Here is a 17369-nt window from a genome sequence, read left to right as displayed (position 1 = left end):
AGAAATAAATGATATAAAAAATCTTGTCGAAATATAATATTTTAAAGGTTTGAACAACGTATTTACCATGCATGGTTTACTAATGCCATATGGGACACAATAATCATTGACATCGATTTTGGTATTCAAGAACAGGGAACGAGAAAATACAACACACACAATCATCTATAAGACAATACACAAAAAAAACCATTATGCAGGTATAATAAGAGTTGAACTCACGCACTGGTTCAGGTATACACAAAATAACGAGCGTATTTCTCTTGGTAAAAACGAACAATAAAGGACACAAAATACTGCGAATATTCGTAGTCAATCATGTAATTTTTGATAGAAACACGATGCTGGAAAATTACGATGATCCAACACATGAAGGCGATGCTAGAATGTTGTTTCACTGAATTTTTCGTGTTTGTTATTTGAATTTCGTTGTCGTCAGACCATCATCGTCAATTGCACATATTTGTTTTTTATATCAACAATAGTCTCGGTTATCAGCTCTACTGAGAAGGCGTTGGGTAATAAATTATAATCTTGGTATCTTTGCTTACTATTTGCTAATTTCATCATTGTCCGTTTCCACACGTCTGAAATTCTTTCATTCCTTGTCCATTAGTTGAATCATGCGATATATTTGGCTTTGGTTAACCATTTGCGTTCGAAGGTTATCAGTATTTATAATAAGCGCCACTGATGGTGGAGATTTATTTCCCCGAGGGTATCACAAGCCCAGTAGTCAGCACTTTTTGTGCTGACATGAATTATCATTGATATTGTTATATTTATAAATTAACTGTTTACAAAATTTTGAATTTTTTGAAATAATAAGGGCTTTTCTACCTCAGGTATAGATTACCTTAGCTGTATTTGGCAACACTTTTAGGAATTTTGGATCTCAATGCTCTTCAACTTTGTACTTTATTTGGCTTTTTTAAAACTTTTTTGGATTCGAGCGTCACTGATGAGTCTTTTGTAGACGAAACGCGCGTCTGGCGTATATACAAAATTTAGTCCTGGTATCTATGATGAGTTTATTTCCTCCTTCATTTAACATGTAAAACAGACTTATTGTAAGGGCCAAACAAAAAACAAACAACTGTCAAATGGTTTGGACATGGGGATACACAGATAATTGAATTCGTCGAAAGATTGGTTGTCTAGATCTCTTCTTGATCTTGCAGTTCTCAATCATTTATATATATGTGTCTTAATTTGTTTGAAGCGTTTGAGGCAGGAGTAATTTTCATATACTGTCACTTTGATATTCGAATATGAAATATTTTGCATGTACTTAGTATCACATTTAGTTATCGGACTGTGTAATGAAGTATCCGAGTGATAATACATGTTAACGCATTCTTAAGTTCATTTATATCCCGTTCGAACTCATTTAACATACTTTAGTAGAACACAGTATCTTTTATCAACACCAACCGTTGGACGATGTATCACAGAAATGAATTTGCCACACTTGACTATGTAATATTTGCAGCGACCCTTCTGGTGTCTCTTAGTATAGGAATATACAATGCTTTCAAAAACAGAAATAAGCAAAGTACCAAGGAAATTCTATTGGCCGGCGGGAATATGGGAGTGCTGCCTGTTGCTTTATCATTGTTCGCTAGTTTTATGTCTTCCATTGCCATTATTGGAGTGCCTGCTGAAGTATATGTGTATGACACGATGTTTATGTGGAGTGTAGTTTCGTTTCCAATAGCAATATTCCTATCGGCTCATGTGCATATTCCGATTTTCTATAATTTAAAACTAACAAGTGCATACGAGGTAAATCTTTGCTATTAACTATTCTTTATTGAACAAATATTATGCTTTAGTTTATCCTTTACGTTATGTTGGTGCAACTTAAAAAACCAAACTCAAACAATTAGCATACTTATGAAAGATAATATGTTTCTGTTGTGTCGTGATAGAATTAAATAACCAACACTGGCACAATTTATTAGTGGCCAATTAGAGCAAATGTTAACCCCCTCTACACTCGAATCATAAGCACGGGCTCCGCAGTTCATCAGCACGGACTTAAGTCTTAGATGCATGATTTTTTGTTATTAGTTATTAGTGGCTTTTTGTCCATCTGTCAGATAACTGCGAGTACTGTCGGATCTGTTCCTAGTGTATTTGTTGTCGGGATGTACAAGTACCCGGCCACGTCCACTTGTATTTTTGTCCTTCTGACTATGCGGTTTGGTCTTTGCTCATTGTTGAAGGCCGTACGGTGACCTATAGTTGTTAATGTCTGTCATTTTGGTCTCTTGAGGACAGTTGTCAAATTGGCAATCATACCACATCTTCTTTTTTAAATCTACAGTTCATCAGCACGTGTCGTGAACCTCGTAGCCCTATATCACTGTAGCTTGGGACCCTATTAGTGGAGCCTGGTGCCCAACATCATTGATCACAGTAGCACAGGGCTCATAAGGTTGCAATAAACAGTTAGGGGAAAATATTAAAATTTGCCCTTATAAATTTTACCATCCCCTTTTCATTGCTTTCTTGCAATATCAAGCTTTACTGTTTGTATCATATATGGGCATATGTATGTAATCAGAATCTTCCATAGATTTTATATCCAGTATATAAAATGGTAAAATATAATTTCTTTTGGGTGGGTGTATCCATGGCAACAATCTGCATTTATTTGTTATATAATATTGCAAAAAGGAGGGAAAAGATGTCACATATTTCCCCAAAATTTGGCTAAAAGTAGAATTTCAATTGCTTGAAGTAATACCTTTTCTGAAACTGTGTACATATATCATTCAGCAAATCCAATGAAAATCATATGTCTTTCATCTCATTTTTTTGTAAAATTGCGTCAAAAACTTCGTGTAGAAAAAAAGTGTTTGTAAACATAACATTAATTTCTGGACCGATGGCCGGTCTAGCTATGCAAATACGGATTGTCAAACAGAAAACAGCCCATAAAACATGTAAAAATAATCTTGATGCTCTTATAAACCATCTTTGAAGGCTAAATTAGCACTCAGCTGCCTAAAAATGAATTTTATTACACAATAATTTTCCTATTTGAAAAATCCACAGGGGCCAAAATGCGAAACTAAACTCCTAACTGTGTATTGCTACCTAATAGGGAACCAAACTCCGAAACAGCGGTTACGTCCTCTTTACTACGCTACGTTGACTTTAAATAGTTTAGCGAAGCAACGTCACCACTGTTTCGGAGTTTGATAGGGAACCTGAAATCCAAAGATAAAATAAGGATGGATTCCGGAGCCAGAGGTATCCCCAAATCTTATACCAAACAAGAGCCAATGGATGTAACATTATTTTTTTTTCGCTCTCCATATACTTATGTCTTTATTACATTAAATCTGTTGGAGTGATACTAATTAATTTTCTTCATGGAAAACATGGTATAAAAATCACGCGTTAATCTTGCGAAATATATCTGTGTCTCAATTATATCGATGTGAAAAAACACTTTGAATAATCATTTTTTAATATTTTTCAGTATCTTGAATTGCGATTTAGTAGAAGTGTGAGAATTCTTGTGACGATTTGTTTCTGCATGTATATGGTATGTATTTTTGAAGCAATACACTAAAAGCATCAAAGTAAAGTTAACTGTCAATTTGATTTGAACAAAAAAATATAATGGGATATCGAGTCAACTTATAAATATTTTATCTACGTGCATATAGTTCTGGGATATTTCTACATAAAAATGGAAAGTTCTGAAATGGGAAAACCCAATTGTTGTCCATTTTGTTTATAGTCGCAAATAAAGTTTGAATCAGATCAAACTCGAATGAAATTTATCAGCAAAGCTACTACATATTAGTTATGCTTTTTATATGGTTGTTCCTTCTCGAGGAGAGGACACGTAGTTTTGTCCATGTTATTTTTGATTTTTTTTTTGCACTCGAAAAATGGAATATCATTTAAAATACGTTAAATACAAATGTATAACACTACATCTCTTAACCATATTTTTTTTATTGGCAGATAATGTATATGTCTATTGTTCTGTATGCACCAGCTCTCGCGTTTAATGCAGGTAATTAAAACTACTTTTAAAACATTTAAGGAATGACTGTAATATTTTTTCTGTCTATTCGAAATAACATAAAAAAAATTGGTGCACACTGAATAACGCGCGTAGCGGGTCATTTAACAGTGTGCACCACATTTTTTATGTTATTTCTTCATAGACAGAAAAAATATTACAGTCATTTCTTATAATTAATTCTAAATTCCATTTTAAACCGTAGAAAACCATGAAAAAACGTTGATGACGTCACGGTCACATGACTAAATTATGTCTATGTGCTCATAACAAAATAACGTCAGCCAATCAGAAGACGCGTTACATCCACAATTAAATTATTGTTAAATATTTCAAAGAAAAGCTGAAAAGGTGAAGATACGAAATCTAAGAACTAAAAGGATATTAGGTAATCAACGGATGTTGCAGTTTCATTTTTGTTTTAACGAAGATCACTTGAAGATTTTCTTCTTGATTGGACCAGGTTTCAATGGAAAATTATTTAATTTATTTCTACACGAATATCGTCGTTTAATGAAAACCTTACATACGATTTTGTTTTCTTTTTTTGTCTAAAACTTAATATCAAACACTTTTGCATACTTTATATCTTAGAACGCTTTAATAAAAACTAAATTAATTAATGTTACAAAATAGAGCGATCTATCGTCTGCTTTCTTCTCCAAAAAAAAAGAGGTAATAAGAGGATGTATTGGTATATTCATGTATAGTATATAGCCAAATGTCGTTGTAAAATGCATGTATCTTTTACTTTTTCTTATACTCTTTATCAACGTTACCTATAAATCCTTTTGCTATTTAAACAAATTATCCTATAACATCAACATATTTCGATGCAAGACTTCCTATAACTATTCTCAGAATCTGTATTTTAAACTGTATGTATACTGCATACATTGCTATTTTCTATTGTAAGTTACTGGATTTTCATTATGGGGAGCTATTTTATCAGTTGGAACAGTGTGTACTGTATATACCGCTATCGTAAGTATATTCAGTGATTAAGTTATATACATTATATACAATATAACAAGATATGGAGAATACGTCATTGAAACAGCAACACAAGACTATAAACCATAAGACACTGGATGTTCTCTTCAAAACAGCACATATAGTTTAGCTCAGTCACATTTTTAAAAAGCCCATCTGGGTGAATGAAAGTATGGTCACTTTTGGTCTTTTTCCGACCGTGACGTGAGTAAAACTGTTTCCGAAGTGGTGCGTCTGTATGGCTGTGCGGCATGTATAAGTTTATGCAGTCATGTCCGGTTGGTATGCGTGCGTTAAATCCAATACCTCGTCTAGAGAGAGTGTGACGCTCTTTCAAGGGTCATTGGTGTTCTTATGCAATATATATATCTAAAATACCCTCATTTGCCAGTGGCAGTTTTATTTTTGGTTGATTTGTTCTCGTCTCGAACATGTATGTAATATTTGCCACTGGACATAAAACTACCTACAACCAATCATTTGTTCAAAATTGCAACATAACCAATATGACTTTTCATGGATTTATTGTTTTCAAATAACATTTGGAGACTGCAATGTGAGGCGAATAAGGGATATTCACTCAGCTTTATGGTTGCTTCTATATTACTGCAATGATAGCCACGACATTGTCTTTTTTTTCTTCGACTTATCGACAATATATATATTGATATAGTCCCATTGTCCAGTTTTTACTTTGTATTTTTATATATTTTGAGTGATTTTTTTTATCAAGACCTTTGAAAATTTAACAAACCAGTAAGTATTTGTGCAGAAAAAGAAAACTAAATACGTATTTTCTCGATTTAAATTTCCCATTTAATGCGCGCAATGACATCCCATCTTTTTCAACCGTTCAGTTATATATCATGTATATATGTATATCTCCCGTGGCAACATTGTTAATGTGTACAAAGAGCAATATCTTAAATATTTTCATCAGTTTGATCTATTGTTCTATGTAAATTTTGAACTAATAGAATTTGATTACCTTGACCTTTTAGGGAGGTATGAAAGCAGTATTGTGGACTGACTGTTTCCAGGCCGTTCTCATGTTTATTGGTGTCATAGTAACCCTGATTTGGGGGTTCATCAAAGCTGGAGGAATGTCCGAAGTCTGGAGAATTGCAGAAGAACACGAGAGAATTAAATTCATTGAGTAAATGTATAATGCAAAATGGAGAGGAAAAGCATGTACTCTCTATTACCTGATAATCTCATGTTATGGAAGAAATTTATGAGAAAACGGTTATTTTGAATTATTTTACTATAATTCTTTGGGACAACGATTTGAAAATTCTTTAATTATAGTAGTTAAAATGAGACATTATGAATCTGCTATAAGTGTGTTTCCTTTCATTTTAGTTAGTAGTCATATTATCGGTAGCGTGACTTACCACTGTCAGGTTTATCATAATACAGGATTGTGTTTTAAAGTATATGATATAGATAGCCAAGAGTATTTGTATGCATGTCAAACTAGTTTTATCCCACCATATTTTGTGCTTGGACAAAGGCGGGCTCTCTGATTCGTTGTTTGTTCGTTTATTAACCAAGTCGCGTATATCGATGCTTAATGCAGACATATCAATTGTAAGGTTGCTTCGTTGCTTTGAATATTGACATGTTTGACCCGTTATAATAGTTATTTGGACCAAAGGTTTTGTATAAAAGTAGATACGAGTCCAAGCCCTTTTCGCAAAGTTATATTCCCAAACTAAATATCTTTTTACTATAAGACATCTTGTATTAAACTATAATTTTGGAGAAGACTGTGGTTCACATTTAACTACAAGATTACAAAAAGATGTTATTTTTGCAAGAACGTTTTTTATAAGATGCAAGACATTTGAAGCCTTAATGTAAATGTGTTTTTATAATGTCATTTGATATATTTATAGATTCATACAATGTAAACGCAAAACAACTATGGGCATCTATCCCATCCCCACACAGATAAAAGAACGGACTTTTCAAATCGCTACTGCTAAACTTGTTAATCATATAAAAATTAGTTGGTCTTTTTTAATATCTGTCAAAAAGAATAAAGGGAAAGTGCAAAACATATGATATTCTAAAATATTGCCGAACTAATAGAAATTATAACAATAATAAGTACATTAGGCACTAATATCTACATTAAAGTATATATATATACCTATGGATCTTCAGAACGCTGGCACTGTTGCACCAATATATTCTGCTCTTATATATTATATAAATTGAAGGAAAACAAGTTCATAACAATATATTGAATTCAAGACAGTAAACATAGTTGTTAATTAAAACGCTTCAATATTTAGTTTTAGTTTTGACCATTCTACACGTTATACTGTATGGACTGGTGTTTTTGGTCAAGCAATGATGTGGACAACACTGTTCGGAACGAACCAGGCGCAAATACAAAGAACTCTGACATGTGCTACACTTAAAAATGCTCAAAAGTAAGCAAATTAAAGGAAGATATTACTCAACAATATGTAGAAATCTTTTTATCTCTTCATTACACAGGAATTATTACAGTGTTGCTACTACTATTGCAGGATTTATTAATTAATTGATGGATGCATAACATCTAGCGGCAAATATAACATGCATATTCAGGACGACAGCATGTTTATAAGGTATGTGTGTGTCATAATTATGCTGTTGCTGTGATTTCTTCGTTTCATGATAAATATTCATTCTTTGTCATTTGAGTAACGGAATCACTCTAGCCCAGAGTAATATACACTCTACTGATTGTTTTTTTTTATTCCGTCTCGATTGCAATTTACATTGCGTGATATACTATTTGTACTGTATACCCCCTAAACGTAAGTTTTTATTTCAATTCGGAGAGAGATAGAGCTTCAACGATGTTATACAACATGTTTGACCCTCTGTTTTAAATCTCCTTTAGGGCCTTGTGGTTTTGTATGCCAGGATTAGTGATCATAATCACAATGGGATGTTTGAATGGTCTAGTAGCCTTTGCCTACTACCAAACCTGCGACCCATTATCGGCGGGAATTATCAAAGCAGGAGATCAGGTTTGTAGTCTAATGACTGAAAACACGTCTGGGGTATTAAATTATAATCCTGGTACCTTTGATAACTATTTACACCATTGGGTCGATGCCACTGCTTGCTGGTGGACGTTTCGTCCCCGATGGTATCACCAGCCCAGTAGTCAGCACTCCGGTGTTGACATGAACATCAATTATATGGTCATTTTTATAACTTTCATGTTTCAAAACTTTTAATTTGTCGAAAACTAAGGATGTTCTTATCCCACGAAAAGATTACCTTCGCCGTATTTGGCACAACTTTTGTGGCTTTATAACTATTTTGATCTGAGCGTCACTGATGAGTCTTATGTAGACGAAACGCGCGTCTGGCGTATAAATTATAATCCTGGTACCCTTTATAACTAATTGTAATTGAATTATTTTATGTACGGTTACAAAACATTCGAGTGAAATCATGTTAATTGTGTTTGCCTTCTAACAAAATGACTGCTTTTTTTTTAGTTTGTTCCTATATAGCAAAATAATGAGTACGCTAATCAGAAAGTTTTCACTTTTATAACTAAAAATACCGTAAAGATGTATACACTTATCAGAAAGTTTTCACTTTTATAACTAAAAATACCGTAAAGATGTATACACTTATCAGAAAGTTTTCACTTTTAGAATTAAATACCATAAAGATTGGTACACTAATCAGACCATTTTCACTTTTATAATTATAGCTTCTGCCGCTATTTGTTATGGAGATCATGGGAAGTATTCCTGGGTTACCTGGTATATTCATAGCAGCAGTATTTAGTGGCTCGCTAAGGTAAATTGTGTATGGTTACATGTAGCTAGTATATTCATAGCAGCAGTGTTGAGTGGCTCGCTAAGGTAAATTGTATATGGTTACCTGCAGCTGGCATATTCATAGCAGCAGTTTTTAGTGACTCACTAAGGTATATTGTATAGGGTTACAGCAGTGTTTAATGGCTCGCTAAGGTATATTTTACATGGTTACCTTGTATATTCACAGTAGCAATGAGTGTTTTGTGACTCGATTAGGTATAGTTTTCAGAGGTACCAGGTATATTCATAGCATCAGTGTTTAGTGGCTCATTAAAGTATATTGTATATGGTCACAGGCTTTTGACAAACTATAGTTTTAAAACTGCATCATAATATTCATAGCATTTCATAAGTTTGTTAATGAAAGTTCATTATTGGCATTTTTCATTGTGTAATGTTTAATTATGTAAAATCTGTATTCTTATTTATATTCTAACTTACACACAGTCTTGAAACTAAAAAAAGAAATACATACGAACATTCAGTCTGTTTGTCTCATGAAACCAAATTTACTTTAGTACTGTTTTATCTGGTCTTATTTACTTTAGTACTGTGTGATACTTTATAGTACTGTGTCATTTGTTATTATTTACCTAATAGTACTGTGTGATACTTTGAAGTACTGTGGCATTTGTTATTATTTACTTTGTAGTACTGTGTCATCTGGTCTGAACTCAATGTCAGCAGTCCTTCTACAAGATATTGTTAAACCGTTTATAGCACCTACCATCAGCGATAAAAAGGCAGCTAATGTGTCTAAGATAATGGGTAACTAAAATTAACATATAAAACATTTAATATTGTTACCAACTTGAATCAACAGTGTTAGAACAATAGTTATCAAAGGAACCTTTGAACAAAATTGTCGATGGAAAAGACATTTGCAATATTCAATAAAAACATAATATTGTTAGCACTGTAAATATTTAATATTTAACATTAATTTGTTCAGGTAGTAAGTTACAATGTCACATAACCTTGTGTCAAGCTAGAGTGAAATATAAACACATACGTTTTAATGAAACATATATGTAAACAAGTAAAAAGCTGACACCGCCAACTGATGATACATAAACTGCACATTTTAGTTAAAAAAACGACAGTGTTATTTTAAGTATACAACATACTGACAAAAATGAGTATATTATATCGTCAAGGAACAATTCACAAGATCAAGAAACTAACTATTACAATACGATTGTTTTCGTTGCTATAGCATATATGTGCTTTTTGCAATAACGTATTCATTCATTCAAACTTCTGAATTCTCACAGTTTAGTAGCCATATGAAATACACATGTTCTTGCTTATTTTTCATCTGTGTAAGTGTGTTTCATAGTGGAATACCATCACGAAACCAACTTAATTTTTGTTTGTTTTTGCAATTGATTTTTGACAAATTGCCCTTAAAATAAATATGCTACTTTTTTGATTTTTGTAATATATATTCCATCTCTATCAGTAACATGATAATAAAGCAAATGATACTTATTTGTATACCAGAACCCTGTTTTTAAAAACCTTTTTTTCCCTTTTAGTAATAGTGACATAGACTTCTCCTTACATATATCTTTCAACTGTATACGTTTCAGTTAAATCAAGGAATGGAAACCCAAGTTGACATCAGGAAACAATCTACACATACAGGCTTTACGTTCAAAGTCCGAGTCCCAAAGTTGTGTTCAATTAAATGATTCAATTAATACAGCTTTTATTTTAATGTCTGGTCAGAAACCAAAAAAATAAAAACAAACAAACAAACAAAATTATGATGATTGAAAACAGGTATGCTATACAATGAGTTGATTTCTTTGACAACAGAGCTGTATTAAAGATATGTATCGATAAGTTGTTCACAATGAGCGCTCTCGAATGTATTTAACATCATTTTACAAAAAATTATGTCATTGTACAATTACATACATACTGTACCAAATGCTACCATTTCTTAAGTCAAAACTAATTTATAACTTTTGAAGTTTAGATTGTGTACTGTTACAATGACAAACATCTTATTTATTTCTTATACATTCTCTTTACTTTCGTTCCTTTTAGCATTGGTTTTGGGAATTGTGTGTTTGCTGTTTTCGTATGTCGCATCGGAGCTTGGTAGTGTTGTCAAGGTAACACGTAAATATGTCAATTGTAAACAGTTAAGTGATGCGCTTAAACCATTTTTTTAGTAGCATTATAATTTTAACGTTATCATGTAGAGGTTGGTGATCACTCTTAATAAAAAATATAGTTGTGCCAAAGATGTAGCACATATTTAAGTAAAACCTAGAGTTAAACCGAGTTGAGAATAAACATTTGAAAAAGTTCAAACACCCTCGATAAATAAGACAACACAAGACATATTAATAACAGATAAAATTCAGTTTTTCCACTGAATTTACACCAATATCGACTATAGAGGCAAGCACTGTACAGCATGACATACCGAAACAAAACACTCATTTGAAATTATTACAGGGAAATGACGCGACTTATTCCAACTTTGTTGTATAAAGCTAGACACAAGAGCAACTTCACACAACCAATGATAAAACTACAAATCGATGGTATATTTACATTGTACTCAAACTCGACCCAACGGTATCTAAAACGACAAAAGAACCAGATTTGACAAGACTTCACTTGGCACCTTGAATTTCAAAATAAAACCGTATAACAAATATTTCAAATAAGATTTCACTAACAGTAGATTTGATTTGTTTGCATTTAATCAGATAAATAGGTCGGAGACCACAATTTTCGTCCCTTGATTTTCGTTGTCCACGAATGTCGTCCCTAGTGTGGACAGTGTGTTACATGCCAATTTTTTGTATACCCCTTCCAAATGTATTTCTCCATGTTTTATGTCTCAAATAGCAAGTCAAGGGATGAAAATTTGGGTCATGAATTTTAAAGTAAAGTAGTGACTTGGTTCAGTTGAAAAAGGTTAAAAAAAAAATTAAATTAAAAGCGCAGGTGGGATTTTTTTTAATTTGCATTTATTGTCTAAAAGAAATGCACTACGAAATTTTTGTGGTCTCGGACCAACATGCAAAAAAATGCAGACATTGTCTTGTTTTGGATCACGTAGAGAAGACATATTCTTTCGAGTTGTCTTGTCATTCCAGTAAGTTAATTATACGTTTAGAGGAAATCATAGAGACATAAGTGATGTTAACCAAACCGTTCATCAGACAGTGTTTTTGTTCAGCCTTTTCACTGTGTTGTTTATACTTTTTTTGTACACCCGTTCACAAAGTAAAAAAATCCTTTACCGATTAATTATATAATTATCCGTGATTTATTTCATCATTTCAGGCAGCTCTTTCAATGTTTGGGATTATGGGATCACCTGTGCATGGTGTCATTACCTTAGGGATGATATTCCCATGGGCCAACGCAAAGGTATTAATGAGTTTTTTCTAACGATATTTTGGTTCGCAAATGACAAATTGGTCAAAGCTTTGTTTGTCTAATGCCACTGTATTAGTGACGACAAGGGTCAACAACTAGAATTAAGCGTATTTTGTAGATACACCGCTTAAGTTGCATATAATACAGTCCCTTATTTCGACAGTTTCATGTGGATCTCTGGAGTTAGTATGTATTGCTAAAATAATCAAATATGGAACCATGTATATGAATATAATACGGAATTTCCTAATAAATCTTATTCAAGATGTAGTGCATACTTTAATTGCAGATTAACATTCATACACTACTTTTATTTACAATTAATTCATAGAGTTTAATGTTATCTAAATTAATACAGCTTTAGTTGACCATGGCCATACAAGTATGACTGGCCATAACAATAAAATCTGAGGGCAGAATTCATTACATATTATGAATAAATATACCCCCCTTTTCCCCAGTTTTAATATCATATGTTTTACCAACTTCTTTCACATTTAGTATAGCTTAGATACAGGTAAATACTTAGATATTGCACAATCATAATTACACAAATCGCAGAAAATTCTACTAAATATAAAAAAATATATATATTATGTTTTAATTGAAGGGAGCATTTGCTGGTACTATAACCAGTATGGGTATAATGATGTGGATAGGTATTGGTTCATTCATGTACAAAGTATATCCAATGTCTCCCATGTCTACAGAAGGATGTCCGAACAACTTAACAGGAATTTGGAATAACTCTTCAACATTTAGCAGCATAGCAATGACCACTTTACCAACACAGAGTGAAAGGTTTGGTTATAAAAATAAAACTTTTACATAACTTTTTTGTATAATTAACTATGTAACACATTTTGTTTAGATTCATTTTTGAAAGCTCGTGAATTGCAAAGATATTTCAACAAAATCGAAAGAAAAATAAGCGTCTAACACACACTCTGGGTTGTTTCTCCCTTGTTGCTTTTCAAATTTCCACAGCTTTCCAAAGAAAACAAAACACAAACTCCATCGACATTTGATGAAGAAAAAATAAATAAATAACCACACACATAATCAAAGGAAAACTGTAAGAATATAATATTACCTAGAGAATCAACACTTTTAGATATTGTGAATACATTGTACAGGATTTTAGTTTCTAATCACATTTTAATCTGATGCATTAAAACTGAGTTCTTTTTTCATATCGACTCTATATCTATAGAATAAGAATGTATAAATATTTAAGAATTCGGAGCTGTACAGGTATAAAATTTGAGTTACTCTATTTTATAAGTCCAATTTGAAACCCCACCTTTTTTTTTATCAGATTCTTGTAAAAATTTCCACGTGTTCCTTCTTCGGATTCTTTTTAAAAATAAATCTGGGGACCATCTTATAATTCAATTAACATGATTTGTGTAAAAGGGATGGCGCTTAGAAAGTTTTCACTTATTTTACACACATTCTATGCAAGCGCTTCAATTTTCAGAAATTTTTCGATATTATTTTAGGAAATAAAAAAGCATCATCCATTTTGTTGTTAGCATTTATGATCAATATGCTAAAAGTAAACAGAAATTATTATAACAGTTGTGATAAAGCAAATTTACTGCACCTTGGTCTTAATTTGTTAAAAATATTTTCTTTTTTCTTTCAGCAACACAATTTTTCCTCTGTACGACTTATCATTTACATATTATATGCTTTTGGCACCTGCGATAGTTTTAGTGGTTGGCCTAGCAGTGAGTTTTCTAACAGGTAGTTTTCTTTCATTAATTACAATTCCACCGAAAGTTTAGTATGAGCTTTTATAAACAATAGTTGTGTGAATCTAACGTCCAGTGGCTAATATTGTGTACATTAATATTATGAAGAAAGTCAATGAAGGCTGTGTAAAGTGGATTGAACAAGATAAAGGATTGTAAATTTGGAGCGCCACTGGAAAAATGAGAACTTGTTAAATAGGGACATAAATTTTGCTATGGAGCATTTTAACAAAAAAAAAAAAAACAGCATAACACTCTCCATAAACAAAGTATCGAGTTCCGACTAGACAAGTCTGATTATTTATATCTGATAATAATGGTCACTAGACATGCACATTCAAGAAGCACAAACTGTGTTATGCATATGACTTTTGGCACGATGATTTCATCTATCATCTGTCAGTGGCGAATCCAGAACTTTTAGTATGGGGTGTGGGGCGCTGACGGACTTAAATGGTAAGTGGGGAAGTGTTCAGTCATGCTTTAGTGATAATAAAATTAACGGTACCAATTTTCTTGCACCAGATGCGCATTTCGACAATACATGTCTCTTCAGTGATGCTCGTGACCAAAATATTTGAAATCCAAAGCTTATATAAAAGATGAAGAGCTATAATCCAAAAGGTCCAAAAGTATAGCCAAATCCGTGAAAGGAATCAGAGCTTTGCATGAGGGAGATACATTCCTTAATTTATAATAATTTCTATCATTTTGTATCAGTAAATTTTAATAACACAAAAAAATCCGTATTTTCATTACTGGGGTGGTGATACCCTCGGGGACTAATAGTCCACCAGCAGAGGCATCGACCATATATACCTATATAATCATCATTTTTTTCCACAATGAAGGGCCCCCAGGCCCACCTAAATCCGCCTTTGTATGTTGAAATCTTATTTTACGCGCGAAGTCGAAACGGAATGAAGAATAAGCTATCATAAGGTAAAAAACATTGAAATGTTTTTATTGATCAATGATAATGAATTCAACTAAAAATAATGATGTCGATGGTTAAAGAACTTGTTCAATCGGTAGTTGACGCTGACATTTTCGATTCACCCAAATTTTCCCTCATTTAGATTATATGTGGTTCCGACAGGTTTTCCTCGTGTTCTTTTTAAATTATAAATGAAATTACGAGTTTGAACATAAGTAATCTAGTGTTGCCTTTTTTTACAGGACACAATGATCCAAAGTCTGTAGATCCACGACTGATCTGTCCAATATTTGATGTTTTGTGTCCATACCTTCCTGAAAAGATCCGAAAGCCTCTTCGATTCGGGATAATACACAAAGATGTAAGCTTTAATACTTTTTGAAAAAAAAACTTAGTCGATAACTGATAGAACCATTACTACATTATGTCCTTTTAGATTAAAGGTTAGGGTCGAAATAATAAGTAAGAACCGTCAAAGATTTTTCAAAGGTAGAACCTTTTCTACATAATAACATTACTTAAGAAACTATTACAACAAGAAGTGTTATAAATAGGAATGATTCGAAGCATTTGTACTCGGAGCGAGAGAAGAAATAAAAAACCCATTTGATCATCATAATACGTGAAAGGTGCAACCGCTGATCTTCTTATTTCATAACCTTATAGGATAAGACATAAAGATACATTTATATTGTAATTTTACTCTTATTCCATTGATACAGAAATATAAAATTCAAAGCAAAATGGCAGGGATGATCACAGAAGCTCAACTTATAACTTTGAACCCAGATGATGTTAAAGACCAGCAGGAAAGGGAAATGTTTATAGATGTTAACCCTAGTGATACTTCCGAAACTTTAATGAACGGTGCAAAGCAGCATATTAATTAAAAAAATATAATACACACGAACATCATATTATATTGTTTTTAAATAGTATGAAATGAAATGAAATGAAAAAAATTTACTTTGTTTAAAGACTAGTATTTGCAAAACCAGAGTCGAGAGCAGGTTAGTTAGAGCTTTTCAGTTGAGTCTGTCCGTATGTATACACTTAAAAAGTACACTGTCCGTTTGTATACACTTAAATAGTACATTGTTTGGGTCATCTGTAACTGCACCTTGGATGGACTTTATTTTTTCCTGAGTTTTTCACATGTGGAATATAATCATTTTGTTCAATGAATGCGATAGATAGTACGCTCTTAATTTATGACATGTGGTTCTTACTATATTATTCAAACTGAAAACTAATCTCACATATAACGTAGATGCCCCTTCTTTTGATTTGAACATACTTGAATACTAACATTAATTAATATCTAGGATAACACTCTGAAAGACTATCTATACCTGGGTGCAGATAAAGTCTAGCGTTTTGAATATTGATACCCATGGGACAAGACAGGAGGTGGTTTTAAAACTCATTATAGATCGTTAAATAAAGACAACAGTAGTATACCGTTGTTCAAAAGGCATAAATCGATGAAGCAAAAACAAATTCGGGTCATAAACACAACCAGAGAGAAACTCATCAACTATTGAGGAAAAAAAAACCCCGAAAAAAACCACTGAAATGCCACAAAAACAAATGCCAACAAATATTGAAACGGACTATTTGATACCAGGTTAGAAATTTGGTGCGACAGACGCGTGTTTGGGTAGTTAGACTCATCAGCGGCGCCAGAACCTGATCAGATTCAAAGCTAAAACAAAAAGTAAGAAGATGAAGAGCATTAACGACCGAGATTTCCAAAAAGTTTTGCCAAATACAGCTAATGGTATCTATACATGGGAGTGACAAAACCTTAGTTTTTTTTTATTTTATAAAAGTTAAAATTCAAAATGATGTGGCTTGAAATAAATACGATATAGATAAGGAATTGACCATTGGTCGGTATTTTTGTATATCAATTTTAATTATTCATTTGTATTAAAGATTTTCAAGACGGCTTTGCAACTTATCATGTTTTACTGCGTATTTAAATAAAGAAGTCATTGTGCAGATTAATTTTCAATGGAAATTTCTTCCGAGTTTTTAAGTCTATGATAAACACTCACAAAGAGAATACGAATGTGCATATTATCGCTAACAGTTTGTATTTAGTGATCCAAAAACTCCATCATTTAGACATGTCTGTTCACACACGTTTGCTATCATGTAAAAGATGTAATTTTTTACTAGTGCAATTGACAAAATTCTTGATGCATCAAATCCATGCCAAATAAACTCATCATAGATACCAGGACTAAAATTTACACTTACGCCAGGTGCGCGTTTCGTCTACAAAAAAATCACCAGTGACGATCGAATCAAAAAATGTTTAAAAGGCCAAATAAAGTAAGAAGTTGAAGAGCATTTAGGACCAAAATTTCTTAAAAGTTTTG

At 32.6% G+C, this 17369-nt stretch overlaps 1 protein-coding gene across 1 annotated transcript; it reads left to right on the top strand.

Annotated features, from left to right (window-relative positions):
- The first annotated feature begins 1394 nt into the window (after positions 1–1394).
- Positions 1395–16936, top strand: LOC139488207 (sodium-dependent multivitamin transporter-like). Its single transcript, XM_071273664.1, has 15 exons — positions 1395–1785; positions 3494–3559; positions 3988–4039; positions 4965–5032; positions 6043–6197; positions 7342–7482; positions 7941–8070; positions 8772–8860; positions 9533–9648; positions 10936–11003; positions 12193–12279; positions 12899–13089; positions 13937–14037; positions 15225–15343; positions 15705–16936. Exons 1-15 carry the CDS (start codon positions 1444–1446, stop codon positions 15870–15872), a joined length of 1893 nt encoding a protein of 630 aa, XP_071129765.1. The 5' UTR covers positions 1395–1443; the 3' UTR covers positions 15873–16936.
- The last annotated feature ends 433 nt before the right edge of the window (positions 16937–17369 follow it).

Source organism: Mytilus edulis, chromosome 9 (assembly GCF_963676685.1).
Source record: "Mytilus edulis chromosome 9, xbMytEdul2.2, whole genome shotgun sequence".
NCBI classification, from domain to species: Eukaryota; Metazoa; Mollusca; class Bivalvia; order Mytilida; family Mytilidae; genus Mytilus; species Mytilus edulis.
This window is presented reverse-complemented; position numbering and strand designations above follow the sequence as displayed.